This window comes from Lygodium microphyllum, chromosome 7, assembly GCF_053477565.2.
Source record: "Lygodium microphyllum isolate KBCC chromosome 7, Lygodium_microphyllum_v1.1.10, whole genome shotgun sequence".
Taxonomy (NCBI): Eukaryota; Viridiplantae; Streptophyta; class Polypodiopsida; order Schizaeales; family Lygodiaceae; genus Lygodium; species Lygodium microphyllum.
This window is the reverse complement of record NC_141141.1, coordinates 416,758-437,387: the sequence shown is the minus strand read 5'-3', so window position 1 is coordinate 437,387 and position 20,630 is coordinate 416,758. Positions and strand designations below refer to the sequence as shown.

At 42.3% G+C, this 20,630-nt stretch overlaps 1 protein-coding gene across 4 annotated transcripts in view; it reads right to left on the bottom strand.

Moving 5' to 3' along the window:
* LOC148033114 (ubiquitin-conjugating enzyme E2 22-like) overlaps positions 1–19,911 on the bottom strand; it is a 30,118-nt gene extending 10,207 nt beyond the window's left edge. For 3 of the 4 annotated variants that reach the window (XR_015691262.1, XR_015691263.1, XM_087680841.1), the window contains exons 1-5: positions 19,763–19,911; positions 19,110–19,320; positions 18,783–18,927; positions 16,328–16,405; positions 16,109–16,221 (exon numbers count right to left, since the gene is read on the bottom strand). Coding sequence is in view for 2 of the 4 variants with exons in the window: in XM_087680841.1 (XP_087536967.1) it covers positions 16,109–16,221; positions 16,328–16,405; positions 18,783–18,927; positions 19,110–19,112 (339 nt within the window). In the remaining 2 variants the exon portion in view is untranslated. Of the gene's footprint in view, positions 1–16,108; positions 16,222–16,327; positions 16,406–18,782; positions 18,928–19,109; positions 19,329–19,762 lie in introns of all 4 variants that reach the window. The other variant, XM_087680842.1, reaches the window with a different exon arrangement.
* Between the last annotated feature and the right edge of the window lie 719 nt (positions 19,912–20,630).

Sequence of the window (20,630 nt, the reverse complement as noted above, 5' to 3'; positions counted from 1 at the left end):
TTCAAAATACCAACATATGCTAAGGGAAATCCTAGCCAAAGAGACAGACCCTAAATTCAAGATTGGATTAAGTATCATCACTTCTCTGTTGATGAAGGACATGTACTTAAGATGCTATCACGGGAAGCTCACAACTCGCCTTTCTCAAGATACCCTAGCTATATTAAAACTCTTCGATGTTGTCGGTAAAAGCTACAATTGGGAGAAACTCAAGGGTGATATACTTAAATATGTGACTGAGTGTCTAAGCTGCCAGCGAGAGTAAAGGCTGAGCGCGTCAAGATGCCAAGCAAACTCTAGCTACTTGACATTCCTTAGATAAAATTGAAATTTATCAACATGGATTTTGTGGTTGGGTTATCTCCTATTCAAGGGTATAATTCAATCATGGTGATTATAGATGTGTTGACAAAAATTGCTTACCTTATCCTAGTTAAGACTAACTACAAGTCTTTAGACATTGCAAGACTCTTTATTAAAGAGATCTTTAGGCTTTATGGATAACCCAAGAGGGGTGCAACAATCAAGGCATAATCCTTGATAAAAATCTTGTATCATCCAGTTAGCCCTAAAAAGCTCTACATTTCTTTAACTGACGTTGGACATGGCCATTCCTAAATATCTCCGACTTTGGTTGGATCCACTTAGATTCCCTCTGTGGATACTATGAATCTAAGATACTCAATCTGCCTCTTGAAAAAGGCACATTTCTTCTTCTTCACATAGAGCTTATGCATCCTCATTGTTTCAAGGATGATGCGAAGCTACAGCTCATGATCCCATCGTTCTTGAATTATGTCAAAATGTCATCAAAGAAAAGAAGGACAAAGTCATCAAGAGAGGGCTGGAAAATATCTTGCATTAACTTGTTGAAGGTGGCAAGAGCATTGGTCAATCCAAAAGATATCACAATGAACTCAAAATGGCCATATCTCGTTGAAATCGGTCTTTGGAATGTCTTCATCCTTGATCCTTATCTGATAGTAATGTTTTCATCCTTGATCCTTATCTGATAGTAATCTGATCTGAGATCAATCTTGGAGAAGATACTTGCCCGAGTACTTATTCTTGACTATCACCTAGTTTAGCCTCTGATAATCAATACAAAGACGAAGAGTTCCATCCTTCTACTTCTGAAATAGGACTGGGACTCCCCATGATGAATTACTTGGCTTGATGTAACCATGATCCAATAGCTATTTGAGTTGCCCATTCAACTCAATAACTTCTACAATAGACATTTGGTAGGGTCTTTTAACACAATCTTGACTTCATGATCAACTTCCCTCTAAGGTGAAAGTTTAGTCAGCTCTTTTGGGAATACATCTACATATTCCTTCAACCAAGATGGCTCTTCCTAAGTCTCACCACTCTGTTCAACTTTATTAAGTTTGATCAAGTAGACATGCAATCCGTTTCTTAATCCTTTCACTAGGCGAGAACCTTTTCCTAGCTGGACTTTTGGCTTCCCTACATCCCTCTAAGTAGTTACTTGTTCGCCCTTTTTATCCTAGAATGTGACTTTGCATTCATAGGCTCCCAAGTTCATTACTTTGAATCCCATGTTGGAAAGATTGTCTCCTAAGTTAAATTCCACTTTGCTAGTGTGCTGAGTAAAGAGGACTTCTTTTACATTTGCCAATTCCACAAGAAACTTTAATGCATGCACACTTCGGTGAGATGAACGAGTGGATGCTTCCACATCTTAACAAGTTTACCTTACTAGGTTATTGGCATTTGAATCACCGAAAAATAGCAATTCAGCCCTTTTTATGGAGGGTGGCATATACTATTGCCCTTTTCAGATCTACCTCCAAGGTTGTTGGCATTTGAATCACCGAAAAATAGCAATTCAACCCTTTTTTTTATGGAGGGTGGCATATACTATTGCCCTTTCCATATCTACCTCCAAGGTTGGATCTTCCCCTTCTATTTCTTTAAGGGTCACACTAGCAATTCTCCCTCTGGTCACAATTGCTCAATTCTGGCCACATTACTTTCCTTGGCAAAAATTCTAGCCAAGCTTTGGACACTACCTCTTGAAGTGGCTTGGCTCATTGCAATGAAAACACCTAAGAGCTTCCTTGTTGCCCCTTGTAGATATGAAGTTTTTGACTGCGTTAGTTTTGGCCCTCCTCTGGACAATTTGTTGTTGTCCTTGGGCTCTCTTGGCATAACCTTGTGATCCACCTTTGTTCTGGTAATTCTCGCCCTAGAACTTGCCACTTTTGGGCTTTGACTACAACTCTTGGGTAATGGATCTTGCTTGAATTAGGACATGTTTTGGGGTTGTTTAAGAAGCTAATCAGTACAGAATGCATTTCTTAGCTCAACATGATGTCCCCACACCAACGCCACTTAGCCCAGTTCCTAATTGAGATCTAGAGGCTCCACACATCACTACTACAAGTTGACACTACACAGAGAGAGGAGCACCAGTCACAACTTACTGATTTCTTCCAAACAATGACCACACACACAGCACCTACACAGAGAGAGGTGAGTCCAGAGAGCAGAGGAGATCAAAGTAACATGCCATCCATGGATATAGGGGTACCAAACACAATGATACATCAAATAGAGATAAGGGAGATCCACTAGCGACTTGAGCAGCAACTGCCAAAGTTGAGGGCCCAAGCCAGATGCTACCCTCATACTATTTCATCCACGATGTATGACATACTTTGCCTAGTGACCCGCCAATACTAAATGCATGGAACTAGATATTCGAGTATCATTCACCCACACAACTATACATGTGCTATCTCATCCTCCCATTCTATCCCTATATGAGCACTATTTTGTCTTGTATAGCACCTTGGATTCTTTTACAATATATCATTGACGATCCACATTGTACATGATTTTGTTCCATAGACCAATTTTGGCCTCATAGGTCGATACATGGGTACCAAACACACATGATACATCAGATAGAGATAAGGGAGATCTACCAATGACATGAGCAGCAAGTTGACTGAGTTGAGGGCCCAGGTCAGGTCTGTCATGTGTTTTGATGGGGCAGGCTACTCGTTCTAGAGTGGCTATCCAAATGCATATCTTTTGTTTGTCGAGTTCCAGTGTGTTTTCCATGAGCAGTTTCTGCATTTCCCAAGTTGTCCACACCTGCCGACGGACATCATTGCCAATCGGATCTTTTGGTGGCCATCTGGCCTTTTGTAGGCATTTATTATGCCATGACTAGCATTAAATGCTAGACGGCCAGCATTTATGGTATTTCCAAATTTCAGTCGGCTAGTTTAGGGGTTTTGTGGCTATTTTATAGCCATTCCCCACTTGACAGTCATACAAATCATCATCTTCCTTCCTTCCTTGGCAGGTGCGCACTTCGACTCCATCATTTTCTTCTATCTCCAATGCTACTATCATCATCAACTTGATCTAGTGCCCTCATTGACATGTAAGTTGCGTGCAGGGACTAATCAGTCCTCCTTTTGCTGCATTCCACATTTGTTCCTTGTTCAGTGCAGATTTCTTTTATTCTTCTCTTGCAGATTGTCTCTCTCTCTTCCTCTATGTTCGACTTTCTTCTTCCATTGCGCACTCACACATGGTATCAGAGCATGGTATCTGAGAGCAACACAGAGTTCGTCAATGTTGTAGAGGAGGCCATCTACATCTGTGTTTGCTGAAAATGCAAGCTCCTGCTAACTGGCGACTGCATCTAGTACAAAGGTGTCATCATATGGAGGTAGGCAACTGCTTCTAAACATCAGGTGTCATCATTAGGCATTAAGTGTCACCATACGTCAACATTTGGCATCAAGTGACATCAAGTCATCACCATTTTGCACAAAACACAGCCTACTGGGTGGTGGTAGCTATCTATTGGCTAGGTGATTGCGTTCTGCAATCAAACACAACCTTCCTTGAGCAAGCGACAGCATTCACATCTGCATTTTGGTGTTTCTGCATCCTTCGTGAGTAGTCGACAATATTTCTCCCTCAAGTGGACCTTCTACATCAAGATCTTTGCATCATATAGAGCCGATTCCTCTTGTTTCGGGACTGTCCATAGCCAAACAAAATTTTTTGTGGGTGTTTGCAGGTATATACAAAGATGTCTTATCACCAATTCGTTGCTGACTCAAAGGATGAGATCTCTATTTCTTCCTCAAAGAGATGGATATTCAAGATTCAGAGGGGGAGAGAGAGACAAAGATATGGAGCTATAACAGAGAGTAGTGAACTCGCATTCTTCTCTTCTTCTCATTCTTCCATAATGCTTACTAAAGTCTAATCACACGTAGCTAATAAACACACTAGGTCACTAACTGATCATACCACTAATTGTGGTTAAGTCTGACCGACTCAGTTATTACAACACACATGTAGAGTGACAGCTAAGACGATGGTTGTCTAGATAAGATCGGTCATGTCGGTGATACTAATCACGAGCTTGATTCTCAACACTCCCCCTCAAGCTCAAGCTAACTGCTGTACTCCAAGTAGCTCCCTGAAATGCACAAACTTCTCTTTACCAAGTGATTTGGTAAAGATATCTGCTACCTAGTCTTCTGTCTTCACATGGAGTAGATTAATCTTTCCAACAAGTACCATCTCCCTAATAAAATGGCAATGAACTTCTATGTGTTTGGATCTAGCATGATAGACAGGGTCATTAGCCAACATCAAACTACTAAGATTGTCACAATGCAATGTGACTTTGCTGTCCAACTGTATATCCAAGTCATGTAGCAATTTCACAAGCCAAACTGCTTCGCATGCCGCTAAGGCTACACCCCTATATTCTGCCTTTGTACTAGATAAGCAACGGTCAGCTGTTTCTTACTACTACAACTAATCATATTGCTGCCCAAACTAAAAGCATAACCACTGGTTGACCTCCTATCATAGAGACAACCAGCCCATTCAACATCCATATAACCTGTCAAGTCGAATGATTTCCCATGCTCATAAAACAGCCCATAATCAGCAATACCCTTCAACTCAAGTCAGGACGGGTAATAGTAAGGTAAATCAGGCAATGCAACCAAATGCTTTTAGGTGACTAATGTCGGACTTGTGCCCATACAGTTTCTCATAAGAAGTCAAATCATGAATCCCAACTGTAGGTATTCGGTTCAACACATAAACTACAATAATCACTGCTTCAGTCCAATAAGCATTTGGCAAATTCTTTTCATTAAGCATTGCCCTAGCAACTTCCATAAGCACCCGATTTTTTCTCTCTGCCACACCGTTCTGCTGAGGTGTGTAACTGCATGTGAGGTGCCTTTTTATGCCATATTTAGCAACTGTGTAGGTATATCAAATGGAAACTGAAGCAATGCCAAGTCGGGTTCAACCTCTTAGGGAAGAAGACTCTAATACCAATTGAAGGGAGTGAGCCCGGAGCGGAAACACGCAAGCGGAAGTAAGAGCTATGGTGGAAAGAGTAAGCGCAAGAGAGAGACACACAAGATGTGGAAACTCCAACAGTCACAATGTGTGACTGGCCTTCCCTTTATTCAAATGTCATTGAAAGAGTAAAGAATGAAGTGATAGTGATGGGCCCCCACCACCTGTAGTCTACAGGTGTGCAAGTACTGTCAGTGTAGTAATACAAGGGTGGCTAGGCACAGGCGCCTTTACCCCCAATAGATGCCATCTCCCCAGCTTGATGTCTTACGTCTTTTACACCATCCGTCTTACATCGAGGAGCCATGAGAAGCTTCTATGGGAGGAGCTTGCCCAACTTGTTTTGGAGCATAACGAGCATGCCAAAGAGGTAGCCAATGGATCCACCTCCACCAAAGCTTTTGTTGCACGTTCGGAAGAGGGGAAGAAACAGAAAGGGAAGACAAAGGCTAAAATATAGGAGAGTTCTTCACGCTCTAACTCCAACTCGAAGAAGCCTAAATGCCCATACTATGGGAAGGGGACACATCCAGAGGAGATATGTTGAAGGAAGTATCCTCACCTTTGTCTAGGAGCAAAGAATGGAGCTAAAACATCCGAGCCTTCTACCTCTACTCCAGCTATTACCCATGAGTCAATGTTCCTTCATATTGTTGAGTTGAAGGAGCCTTCTTCCGTGGTTTCTTTGTCTTCTGAGAGGGATAGCAGAGCTCCTATCATATGACTCCACAAGGTAATTTGTTACAGGATCTATGCCCCTCTAAGGATTCAGTCACTGTTGGTGACATTGTATCAGTGCCTATTTGTGGTGTTGGCACTTTGCCCTTGTTTCCCGACCACACGTCGAGCTCCCTTTCACACGCCCTTTATGTTCCGAACTTGGGCTTTCCACTCCTCTCAATTTATGGTTTTACTAGGCTTGGTATCCGGGTTGTTTTCACCGAGCAGGCTGTTTGTATTGAGAATTCTTCTACAAGGGTTGTTATCGGCGACTAGTTGGCAACAGAGTGGGCTTCGTAGGCTCCATTCCACTTCTCTTATACAATGTCCTCTGAGGCAGTTGTCTATTGCTACACCCATTCCCGCTTGTGCACCATCTATTCCACGGGTTCCTTCCCATCCCCTAACCCCTCCTCCGGTGATTTTCTCATACCCCCTATCCCTTTTAGAGGGGGATGATCTCGATGATACAGCTTTGGATTTCCTAGCCCCTAGTGTTTTAGAGGGGGTTTCTATCATGAGGATATATATTTTTGAAACTTCACTTAACATGTGGATTAATTTTTAATCACATGGTTAAGTAAATGTCGCTCATGTGAGGTGTAACTGAGATTAGAGTAAATTTACAAGCCCGAGACCAGAGGAAATCAAAGGATGTCAAAGGCAAAAGTTACTATAAGTTATGCTGCACAGGTACTTGGTAGTATCTGGTGCAAATTGTTAGCCTAGGTCATTCATGTGGCTATAAGTGTTACTTAATGACACTAGAGAAGTAGCGTTTAATGGTACCTACCACCAATCTGATGGTCAAAGATGGCGCAGAGATATTCGAGAATGGAAGTTGCCTAATCAATTTAATTATTGGCCAGTAGTATTTTTTTTAAGGCACCGAAATAATTATTAGATTAATTTTCAATATTTAAATACTAAAAATTAATATTTAATTATGGATAATGATGAAAAAACCATTTGGAAAGGGTGCCACTTGTCAAAAATGTCCATGCGAGACTGAAAAACGTCTTTAGAGGCTAGAGAGAGACATTTTTAGTGCATTTAGCCTGCAACAAAGAGGGAGGAGATATTGTTGGTCTAATCTCAGCCATTGGAGAACCTTCTGGGGCAGCCAGGGGCAGAAAAAGACCAATCAACAACAGGTGACAGCATCTACAAGCTGTTGAGATAGGGCAACAACAGTTTATGACTGATTTACTTTAGTTCTTTGCAAATAAAGTCTAAATTTTCTCTCTCCTCAACATTCTCTCTCATCTCCTTACCTTTCTATAGCCTTGCTTCGAAGATTATAGCATTGAGATCACCAACGGCTGAGAAATTTCAGATTTCTCTATTGTAAACCCTAATGTGCAGCAAAAATTAGAGTTTAGCAACAGCCTCGAGAAGAGTGCCAAAAATTGGAAGCTCCAAGACTTCGATTCAATAGGGCTGAAGCTGTTTTCAATCAAATTCAAGTGGAGGGACTAGCAAATCAATGAATTTAGGGCATTTTCCATCTCCATTAAAGCTGGTGAAGGTCGATTGACTGCCCGAATCAAAGAGCAAATCAAATTGGAGACTTGCTGGTCATTTTGGATAGCAAGGGGAGTTGGAATACCAAAAGGGATTGGGAGAATCCCATTGTACATCAACTTTTTCTTCAATTAAGTTAAAGAAATGCTGAAAGGGGGCGCTAGTTTTGGAGCCAACAAGGTGTCCATTGTTCAAGGTTGTAAGTTTATTTACATTTCTCCATTTTGTAATAAATATTGTTGCTGTAATTAAGTTGTAATCAAGGAATTACCACCCACCCATGGAAGGAAGGCTGGTTTCAGTTTCCCAGGATCGTGAGGAGCTTCTTCATCAACAATCTTCATCGATAGACTTCATTGACATTGCATTCCTCTTGCCACCCTAGAATCCGTTTCTTCCCTGGCCTTTCATCACATCCAAGATTTGAGAGGAGGTGTTAACAATCATGTTTGTCATGCCTTGTCATCTCTTGCTTGTGAGCCTCAATTTGACTCAAAGGAGAATTGGAGCTCCGAAAGGTCCTATCATGTGTTTTGATGGGAGAGGCTACTCATTCTAGAGTGGCTAACTGAGTGCATTTCTTTTGTTTGTCAAGTTTCAATGTGTTTTCCATAAGCAGTTTCTGCATTCCCCAAGCTGTCCACACCTGCCGACAAACATTGTCCTTGCCAGTCAGATCTTTTGGTGGCTATCTGGCCTTTTCTAGGTATTTATTATGCCATGACCAGGATTAAATGCTAGACGGTCAGCATTTATGGTATTTTCAGATTTTCATCGGCTAGTTTTGGGGTTTTGTGGCTATTTATAGCCATTCCCCACTTGACAGTCATACAAATCATCATCTTCCTTCCTTCCTTGGCAAGTGGGGAATGGCTATTTATAGCCATTCCCCACTTGACAGTCATACAAATCATCATCTTCCTTCCTTCCTTGGCAAGTGCACACTCCCAACTCCATCATCTGTGAGAGTGCGCAACGGAAGAAGAACACGAATACAGAGGAGAGGAGAGAGAAAGCAGAGAATGAAGGAAGAAAGTCTGCACTGACTGAGATGAATGCTGAATACACTGAAATGGACAGAGCAGTCCCTGCACACAGCCCGGAGCGTCAGTGAGGGGACCAGGACAAACTGGAAGCAATGGCAGCACCAATGCCGGAGACGGAGATGACGGAAGCAGTGCTGAACCTGCAGAGCACAATGCTGGAATGACTGGGGGGGCTGCTATATATAGCCCCCAGGCCAGAAAACTGGCCCACCTGCCAAATCTGGCCGACCTGGCCAGATTTGGCCGACCAGCCAGATCTGGCCGACTTTGGCCAGATCTGGCCGACCTGCCCAGAAAATGGGCCGACTGCAGAAAAACAGCCCAGTTTGGGCTGCATGACACCCACAGGCTGCTGACTAACCAGGACAGCCACTAAAATGACTGACAGAGCTCCTCTGTCTCCTGTCAGACTCTGACAGGAGCTCACAACCAGGAGATGACAGACTGAGAATGATAAAGAGCAGGCTAACATCATCTTCCTCTGTCTCCAATGCTACTATCATCATCAACCTAATCTAGTGCCCTCATTGACACCGCGAGTTGCGTGTAGGGACTGATCAGTCCTTCTCCTGTATTCAGCATTTGTTCCTTGTTTAGTGCAGATTTCTTTTCTTCTTCTCTTGCAGATTCTCTCTTTCTCTTCCTCTGTGTTGGAGTTCCTTCTTCCGTTCCGCACTCTCACAAGAAGACCTTAATATATGTTTCTTTCTTTCATCAGTATCACAGTCTCTCTCTCTCCCCAATACCTACAACATTTAAACATAATTTTAAGATTAAAATCAATGCTATTATTAAATTAAACATTAAATGTTAAGGTACCTATAGCATTTAAGATTACATTAGTATTAAAATTAATAATGACATTAACATTAATGCCCCCGTGCACGCCCCTCCCCACCAGTAGTGTCCCATACAACCCTTAACAAGATAAAGATGTACCTAGCACATGCGAGACATCATGGTTCCGTAAGCAAAAGTGGTTTTATGCACGTCATCAGATTTCGCTTCCAATTGCAGGTTGACGCTCTAATACCAATGAAATGTCCACAGGATCCAACTTGCACACGAGACACAATACAAGCCAAACTAACAATAAAAGGGACTGGATGTCAAACTTGACTCCCAACCATAAAGCTAAACGGGATCACCTGCGAGCCTGGGAGAGCTGGTAGCACTCCAGGCCACGACCACATCCCAAGGGTTGGTGTCCCATACCACCAATCCACACCATCTCAGTGGCCAATGGGCCAAGAGTCCAAGAGTGGTGATCGCACAATGAATGTGCACAATAGGGCCTTGAGTCCTATAAATAGAACTGGACTACCCTAAGCCCAAAGTGTCCTTAGTGCATTTACACTAAGTCACTTTATAATCACCGTGACCAAAACCACTAGCACTTATTTGGATGTCGAGAAACATAAAACCAAGCATATCTACTAGTGCTCTCTGAAATGGAATTCGGTGGAAGGATCTCCGAATCCCGCAAGGTCTACTAGTAGTACCAGCAAGGTAACAGGTCTCGCAAACAGCCCAAAGAATCTGTGAGTGTCTTAGGACCAGGCAATAGACCTAGCTCACAAGGCACTATCTCCAATGGAATATGTGGAGGATTTGACACAGAGTTCAGTGCAAAAGATTGCACAATATCCCTCTCATCAAAAACTACATGTTTCCTAATGATCGCCATGTTTGTCCGATTTGATAGCCCTTCGCTTGAAAGGAGTATCCTACAAAAATAAGGACATCAGCTCGAGGAGTGAGCTTTCCTATCATATCATCAAGCGTGTATGTGTATGAACGACTCCCAAAGACTCCAAAGTGAAAAACTACAGGCCGAGAGCCAAGGAATGCCTCATGTGAAGTCCTCTAAGGGACAAATGCAATCAGACAACAACTAAGCCCCTTTTAAGAACAAGCAACGAGAGCCCTCTGTGGAGATCATACTATGAATTTGATTGAACAACCAAGTGTAACACAACAACTGACGCCGAAATTCATACAATGTGGAAATAGTAGGCTATGCACTTGCTGCACAAAATGGAAGTATTTTCGTAGCAACTTATTAAGGAACAATGTGACTATTGAGCTAAAACATACTTTACAGCTGATTAGCATCTTTAAACAATGTGACTATTGAGCTAAAACATACCTTTGATTAGCATCTTTGAACAATCCCAAAACATGCTTAATTCATGAAAAACAAAAAAGTGGTGCGCGGTTCAAGAGAGTTTCAATGGTCCCCCCCAAACCCTAATTTTTGAGAGCACCCTGCCCACCATTCAACCTATCTTTTTGTGCACGCTTCTCACTCTATCGTGCAGATTTCAGCCATCAACCACCTACCATCTACTATCCAGCCATCACCGACTACAGCCCTTCACTATTCAACCCTAGAGGGCCTGTTTTCAGCCATCACCCTATTGTTTGGAGGTCTCCATCTACTACATCATCATAGCACCTAATCGACATGCGTTTTCAGCATTTGGTGCCAGGCGATAGCCTGCTGCCATCTCTCCCACCAAGCAATTGCTGCAATACCTACGATTTTACTGCCTAGCACACCGTCTACATCAACAAATACCTCTCCTATTGTCGCTTGGAGGTTCTTTGCCTTGAGTGACCAATTTTTAGACTTCTCTAGTGGTACACTGCTACATTTACCAAATTTCAGCCTCTAACTGGTGTGTTTTGGTGAGCAACCTGCTGCCCTTCATGATTCAGCACTCTCTCATCTCCGACTAGTGGTTACTGTTAGCGGTCATGTTTATCATGCCTTGTCATCTCTTGCCTATGAGCCTCAATCTGAATCAAACGAGGACTTTAGGAGCTCTGACTTGTCTATCACTTGTTTTGACGGAGGAGGTGGCTCATTCTAGAGCACTCAGTTTATTGCATTTCAGTGCATTTTCTTCTCCAGTCAGGATTTTATGTGCATTTCCCGGGGCAGTTTCTGCATTCTTCAGCCTGCCTCACCTACTAGACATTGTCCACCCTTTCCAAGATTTTTCTGCGCATTCCTGGCATTTTTACCAGCATTAAATGCTGGTCGGATCAGCATTAAATGCTGGTCGGACATATTTATGGCTTCAAATTTCAGGTCGGCCAGTTTTTGGGTTTTTTGGCTATTTATAGCCATTTCCCACTTGGCGGTCAGTTGTATTGTCATCTTCCCTCCTTCCTTGGCAGGTGCACACTCCGACTCCGTCATCTTCCTCCGTCTTCGGTGATGCCGTCATCATCATCCTGATCTGGTGCCCTCACTGATGCTCCGGGTTGCATGCAGGGACTGATCTGTCCATAGCTTTGTATTCAGCATTCATTTCAATCAGTGCAGATTTTCTTCCTTCATTTTTTGCTTTCTCTCTCTTCCTCTGTGTTCGTGTTTCTTCTTCCGTTGCGCACTCCGACATGGTATCAAAGCCTAACTGAGAGCACGGAGGAGAGCTTCCATAGAGAGACACCATCCCCTTCTGCTGCTGCTGCCATACCTTCACCATCAGTCAAGCGGCCCTCCCTGAAGGTCCCCAACCTTGCGTTTGCTGTAGGCGACCCCTTCTATGGTTGCCACGTCACCATCCTCTCTCTTTCTCTGTGTTCGTGTTTCTTCTTCCGTTGCGCACTCCGACACGGGAGGAGCTTGCCCTGCTTGTTTTAGAGCATGATGAGTGCGCCAAAGAGGTAGCCAACGGATCCACCTCCATCAAAGCTTTTGTTGCAGGTTCGAGAGGGGGGACACAAAAGAAAGGGAAGTCACAAGGTAAAAGACTGGAGAGTTCTTCAGGTTCTGACTCCGACTCGGAGAAGCCTAAATGCCCATACTGTGGGAAGGGGACACATCCAGAGGAGAAATGTTGGAAGAAGTACCCTCACCTTCGTCCAGGAGCAAAGGATGAAGCTAAAACATCTGAGCCTTCTACCTCTACTCTAGCGGTTACCTATGAGTCAGTGTTTCTTCATATTGTTAACTTGGCGGAGCCTTCTTCAGTGGTTGCCTCATCTTCTGAGAGGCCTTGGCTGGTTGATAGTGGAGCTTCTAGTCATATGACTCCCCGAGGTGATTTGTTGCAAGATCTATGCCCTTTTGAGGGTTCAATCACTGTTGGTGACATTGTTTCGGTGCCTATTTGTGGTGTTGGCACTTTGCCTTTATTTCCCGACTATGAGTCGAGCTTCCTTTCCCAAGCTCTTTATGTTCCGGACTTGGGCTTTCCACTCCTCTCAGTCTATGGCCTTACTAGGCTTGGTACCCGGGTTGTCTTCACCGAGCAGGCCATTTGTATTGAGGATTCTTCTACAAGGGTTGTTATTGCGACAGGTTGGCAAGAGAGCGGGCTTTATAGGCTCCATTCCCCTTCTCTTATGCAGAGTCCTCCAAGGCAGTTGTCTATTGCTACACCCGTTCCCGCTTGTGCCCCCTCTTTTCCACAGGTTCCTTCCCATCCCCCACCCTCTCCAGTGGTTCCCTTGTACCCCCCATCCCTTTCAGAGGGGAACGATCTCGGTGATGTAGCTATGGATTTCCTGGCCCCTACTGTTTTAGAGGGGGCTTCCCAGGATCGCGAGAAGTTTCTTCATCGGCAATCTTCATCGACGGACTTCATCACCATTGGCATTCCTCTTGCCACCCTAGGATCCATTTCTCCCTTAGCCTTCCGCCACATCCAGGATCTGAGAGGGGATGTTAGCGGTCATGTTTATCATGCCTTGTCATCTCCTACCTATGAGCCTCTGTCTGAGTCAGACGAGGACTTTAGGAGCTTTGACTTGTCTATCACTTGTTTTGACGGAGGAGATAGCTCATTCTAGAGCACTCAGTTTATTTCATTTCAGTGCATTTTCTCCTCCAATCGGGATTTTATGTGCATTTCCCAGGGCAGCTTCTGCATTCTTCAGCCTGCCTCACCTACTGGACATTGTCCACCCTTTCCGGGATTTTTCTGAGCATTCCTAGCATTTTTACCAGCATTAAATGCTGGTCGGACATATTTATGGCTTCAAATTTCAGGTCGGCTAGTTTTTGGGTTTTTTGGCTATTTATAGCCATTTCCCACTTGGCGGTCAGTTTTATTATCATCTTCCCTCCTTCCTTGGCAGGTGCACACTCCGACTATTGTTGTAAATATTTTTTATTGCTTTTGTCCATTTAATGAATTGAACTAAAATGAAGCAAGAGATGATTCACCTACTTCAAAATGACCTTGAGATGAAGAAACTAAAGGAAAAGAAGGGGGGAAACTTAGAGATGGTTAAATTAATATATTGTACTATTCATCTTTCTTTGAGTTCATAAACAAAATTCTATCTTCTTCAGGACTAATGAACCAATATCTTGATTGCATGGTCCCTTATTCATAAGAATCACCAAAATCTTGCAGAAAAGAGCAAGTGGAATCAAAAAATTAAGAAGTATGAAACTACATATCAGCATAGGAGTAAATGAGGACAAAGATAAAAGAGGTGGAGAAATGGCATGGATGTAGATGGAAAAGAGATGAATGATTTGTCCCCCATGTCCATTTCCACGACAGGATGGCCACTCCCTTGTGGAACTTCCATCCTTTTTGAAAATCATTAGACCAGTGTACCAAATCCAAAGGGAAAAACTCAAATTTACCTTCAAGAAGTTGAGTCTAATACATATGGATAACGTCATAATCAGCTTGTGAGATCTTGTAGGGTCTTTGGACTCCATGGTAGTCCAATGTCTCTCCGGCCATGTCGGAACTTTGCGGAGTAAGCTATGATACCCACTTTTGCTCGTTTGTTGATGGATTTGGCTAAAGAGAATGAAGCTATGATGTAGTGTTCGAAGTCATCTTGCCCTTCTATTATTCCTGCTTCTTGCGAAGGGTTTTCAAATCAATAGCCTAAGTTCCTTCAAAGAGATCCTAGCTCTAATACCATATAAAGAAATTCCCTAACGCAAAAAACACAAATACAATCATATAAAAAAGCACAGACTAATAATAGAACACGGTTAGGGTTAGGGTAACTCAAAGACAATGAACATAGTGAATAATCTAAAATGAATGAGTCTAAATAATAAATGATCATGCAACAAACATCCTATGCAGTGAATGAATATTGTACCTCGAACTCTCATGTCTCGAGGACCAAGGCAAATGTAATGAGCTAGAGAGTGTATCATACTCTTGACGGATACCGACAGCAAGGCACTCTCCGAAGACATTTGGCAACAACAAACACACCAATGTCGATGCTGAATCAGTCTCAAATGGGCATAGGAGAGAGAAAATCTGCAAATGCAGCCATCAAATTGTGTATAATAGGCTAGGTGGCTCTAAGAAGGTCAAAACACAGTAGATGATGCAGGCAAAAGCACATAATAATCAAAGGCAGCCTTCAAAGGATGAACGCACCCAGTAGGGGATGTTGCCAACAGTTGGGGCAAGGATAGAAGCAGCAAACGCAGCCCAAATGCTGCCCCCAGCTGCAAACACAGCCTACAAGAGGCAGGCGATAGCTGGAATCAGCAGTGGGAGGAGCGGGCAGCGTGGTGGAGGCTGGAAACAGACACCAAATGGACGTAGACAGCATGCAGCAGCTTTGGCTGAGATGTCCTCCGTGAAACAGGGTGTGGACACTGAAGTTCTAGCACCTGAAACCTACAAATAGAGATTGGATTAAGTGGGAGGGCAAGCTGTCTTTTTATAGAAAGTTTGGGGCCTCCCAAATTAGGGTTTACATGTGGGACACTAAAACTCTCTTGAACAGCTCCTGCTTAAAAGGAAATGGTTAGAATTCACTTATTAACTTGAGTTTTGGGGCTGTTTAATGAAGGCCAATGATAATTTAGCTCAACAAATAGTGCACTCTCTTCTATGTTATCACTCACACAACAAAAAATTCCCTTTCCTTGGAACAGCTTGGACACATACAACCCTGCAAAATACAACATTTGACCATATTAAACCCCTTGAATTCCAAAAGTTTCGAAATTGACACCCTTGACTTTGTGATTTGACTATCCATGTAGAAAGCTAAAAACAGCTAACAATCCAACACCCTCCATCATATTGGCAAACTCATATTGAAAAACTGCACTGGTTCTGCATACTATATTACACAAGTAGCATAGGCATATAATCCCTCTTTGACTCTAAACTGGTTATATCAACTGCCAATATGTAAACTGCAGATCTTTCAGTTCAGTATGAAACATTTTTAACAATTTATGATTCTTTGCATGCTAGACAATTCCACATAAATATTCAGCCTGCCACAGGACAAAAATATAACCATCACCTCAAGAATTACAATAATCACAAGTAGAACTACTACAGCATTTGTCATATTCCCAACTTTTCGGTTGCTAACTGCTACAGTTTTATGGCCTTGACCTCCAAAAAAATGCCAATTTCAGGCATAAACAAACAAAATTGGATTTTAACAGCACAAAATTCTGCAGCACTCACAAGAAGAACATGCCGCAAGCCAAAAGTTGGCTTCCAATCCTTCTTTAAGGTGTTCACACAAATTTCCCCACCTTTTGAAATGTTTGGATGAAATATCCTAGTTAGGAAGAAGCCTGTTAAAAAGCAATCAATCACCAGCATTACAAACACCAAATGCACACAAGTCAGGAGCAGTTTTAAGAAGAAGATTGTAGAATAATAGAAACATCAGATACATACCTTTGGGAGGTATCTCTGGGAAACCTTGGCTCAAAATAAGCTTTAGCCGGAAAATACCACCTTCGTAAGGTGTCCCAGCTTTCAAAAACAGAAGAAATGTACTATAGTCAGTTCTTTTGGAATGAACGCATGATGCTTCAATGTTCAGATTGAGCATAGTTTTGGGGAAATCATAAAATCGATTTTGATAGGTTCCCCCTTTATCAATAATTGTATTATCAAAATTGGTTGAGTACCTACAAATGTCCCTTTCACCAGCTTTAAAGAGATCAGCTCTTAGACTATGAAATCAAACTTCACTTAACAAGGTGTCCGGCCAAATTTCTCATACATGATGGGTATATTGGTTGTTCATCAAACTGGTTTTTGCCTTTCACATAGTTGGAGCACAGTTGTCACAAGTGCTTTTACTAATACATGCAAGCTACAACTTTTTAAGCAGTACCCATGCTAGTACAATGATGATTCATTTTAGTGGGCCTACCTTTTACTACCTGATGACTCAAATGATGTGTCCAATATGTGAATTTAGTACAATATATGCAAATTTTAAGTATGAACTACAATGTTTCACACTATCATTAAAAAAGTACAAACTTTAAATTTGTTTCTTTCAATATGATGACCCAAGACCTATCACCTATGAGCTCATATCACACAAGTCTGAGGACATCACTATGGAGAGACTCGTGATCATCACTAGAGGAGTTTCATGGATCGCACCAAAATCGCCATCACTAAGGAGATTGCCGTCATCATAAAGCTTTGGCTCTCGAACAAGAGTATCCTCACAAGCACAAGTAGCTGCAATAGATGAGCTCCCAAAGCTACACTTCATGTAAGTACTAAGGATGACCATAGGGGTACATCTATTGGGAAAGATGATCTTCTTGATCTTGGACAATGCTTGTAGAGACCTTGCTGATCATCTTGGTAATGGGCGAATACTTCTTGATGGTCTCATCGACCATCACTCCAGGGTTTTTGAGACATGGGCTAGATTCTCCATCCAACTTTGATTAGTGGATGAGGAGCCTTGTCACATTGTTTGGATCTTGCCACAATGTTTGCAAGTCCTAGGGGACGATAAAGAAGAGGAAGTAGAGGTAGATGAACTATGAAGGGAAGAGAGGTAGATGAACTATGAAGGGAAGAGAGAGAAGAGTTAGAGGATAAAAGAGGTAGAGGTAGCTGTAGATAAAGAGGAAGAGAATGAGCTTGAAACTTTTAGTGATAGTTAGAGGTGAAAGCTTGAGAGCTTGTGGGGTGACAAACAAGTGTGAAGAGTCCTCTTTCAAACAACTATGTTGCCCAATCTAATTTAATACAACAAATCCTCACTTCTCAAGATCTTAGAACTTAGTATAAGGGTTTTGGCTACAGCTTGATCTAGATATTACCCACTAAAAATTTAGTTGAGTTTATGCAAGGATTCCTTAAGTTCCATTCTAGTTGTATTCCATATGCACCCTCTCATTGGGCTCATCTTACTCACCGCTCTCTAGCTAGAGAACATACTAGATGGATCAATCTTAACCATGAGCTCCAATTTCCATAAAGGAAGGGGATTTGAAAGTCAAGCTATCAAAGTATTATTGTTTACTTGCCGAGTATGCCATTGCTAGCCTTCCAAATTCAAACAATGATTGGGTTATTCTATTCTCAAACAAGTTGCTCTCCCAATATTTTAATCATATGTACCAAGTTCTCTTTATGCTCACTCTCCCAACCTTCTATAAATTGCATGACCAAGTCCAAAAAAGGGACCTTGGTTTCCACTTCTTCAAAGAAAGACAGGACAAGAACTCTAAAGATGAGAAGGCCAAGAAAAGAGAACCCTCTCCTTCAGACATTTCCAAAAAGAAACCTCATCAGAAGCATATTCCTAAAAAGAAGCAATTTTGCACTGGTTTCCAGCCATGTTAACGAAATACATACTAGACAGGGCAATCAACAAAAGGGGACCCAAAACTATCACAAACTGGGGCAGACCTTGAAATGTTGAAACGCAGCCATGCCAGCCAACAACAGTCACCTGGAGCTGGGGAAGGGCTGCACATTGCCTCTAGCAAAATGATCTGATGTGAAAAGTCCTGTTGCAAGAATCGCAAAGTCGGTGTGCAGAGCTCACAAAAGTAGCAATGTGTGCCTCTATGTAATGATGAAAATAAAACGAAAATGAAGTGGATGTTGAATTGTGCATATGCCCTGCATATATAGGCTGTGTACAGCAGTCAGACCAAATGGTTGACAAGGTCGGGCGTAAATAATCTGACCAGCTGATCAGCCAGCCTAATGACTAGGCACCAAAATGGAGATGGACTACAAATACTCAATAGTGATGCTATGTGGATGAATTTGAAGAAAGCTTTCACAGAGTAAATCAATTAAGAAATAACCTAGTGACAAAGCCAAAATCCAACATGCCAGTGAAAGATAGTTTATTCATACATACTTGGGCCATCCAAATCTGCATGAATTGTGGAGAAGTTATCTTCATTTATTGATACCCGAATGTCTTCCAAAGGACAATCCTCAAAACTCTTTAACTCCCTTGCAATTTCCTTTATTACTTTTGGAGGTAAATTCTCATTTGATGCCTGCAGGTAAAGTATAGAAGATTAACAACTTCTTTACAGGACATATGCAGATTTTCAAGGCCAGAATGCAAAATATGTGATGAGGAGACCCGCTTTTCCCATACAAAAATCACAAGCAAGCATAAGAAACTTCATGTACCATGCTTAGTTTACAAAGACATGAATCCCAGTACTAAGCATACCATGTTAGGACATGCAACTTGACCCTAGGCTTTGTCGTCCAATTTCAAAATATTGGCAAGTTGTTGCAACATGACCAAAACTGAAAACTTTTCTGCAGCTCTCAGGCCTTAGACTCGTTGCATGCCATACAATATATTCCTTCCATCCAGCGGGTGATACTTTCATAAGCAGCATCTGTGACCCCGTTTTAGGTTCAATGGCTCCATTTATCTGCAACACTTAACAAAGATCGTCTGGAAATCACCCACTGAATCAAAAGGAAGGGTGTTCAAGATGTTAGAAAATGCCAAATTGCAGGTTACATTCTGCAATCTGGCCATCCTACTGCTAACGATATCTAACAAACTTGCCTTACGTCTAGCATGACGGTCGTGTTGTACGATAGGCTTAATCAGATCAAATGCCAATCAATCAGACCGTGTTCCAGTCTGCCTAACACTGAACTGGGATAGCTACCGAATTAGGGAATTGGTTTCTAGAGGGGAAATCAGGACTCAGAATTGTAATCTCAGAGTCATTAAGAGACTCAGCTAACTAAATTTCAGTGCCCAGACATTACCATTTCCATTTCGAGGGTGTGCGTTACTTGCCATTTTCAAGCGCAGAATTTACCAATTTAAAATTTGTCCCAAAAAGAACAACCAAAATGCACCTGAGGAAACAGAGTGAATGCCGTGAAGCAGAGCTCGATCAATCGAAAAAGTATCGCTTAAATTCAGTCGGGAGAAGATGCAGAGCAGCGCTATATAGATCAAGACTAGTGGGCCCTTATTTGGCGTTGCCTTGGCATAAAAAACTGATAATAAGTTACTTGTTAATTTAAATTGGAGCGATCTATTGTTGCTTTTCCTTCGTTTGGAAAACTTCTTAAAGTCTATCTAACACCCTAATTCCTTTCTAAATTGATTTCTAAGAACGAACGCCTAAAGAACGCGTGAGTAGGTCACAAGTTAGTGTGCTACTATAGCTAGGCATCTATAGTACTGCATTATTTGAGTTGTAGATTCGGGAGGCACTGAAGAGCTTCCGAGCCTAGCTTACATACCAAACCATACACTGATGCAAATTTGAATTGACTCTCCTCCTCATTACTGAAAAACATGGAAAGGTGGTGATTGCTCATGATTGGTACATTCTCTCTCTCTCTCTCTCTCTCTCTCTCTCTCTCTCTCTCTCTCTCTCTCTCGCAGAGGCACGCATGCACGAGCAGCAAAAGGAGCATCTATACTACTTTATTATTTGAGTTGCAGGTTTAGAAGGCAGCGAAGCACCAAAGAGCTCTTGAACCTAGCTCCCATACCAAACCATATACCAATGGAAATTTGAATTGCTCGACTCCTCCTCATTAATGAAAAAGATGGAAAGGTGGTGATTGCTCATTATTGGTACGTCATCTCTCTCTCTTCGGCAAAGGCAGTAGAGGCACACATGTACAAGGAGTAGAGGGAGTAGAGGCATGAGCAACAAAGGCAGTAGAGGAGCAAAGGTAGGTTGCCGACAAGTGACTCTCTCTCTCTCTC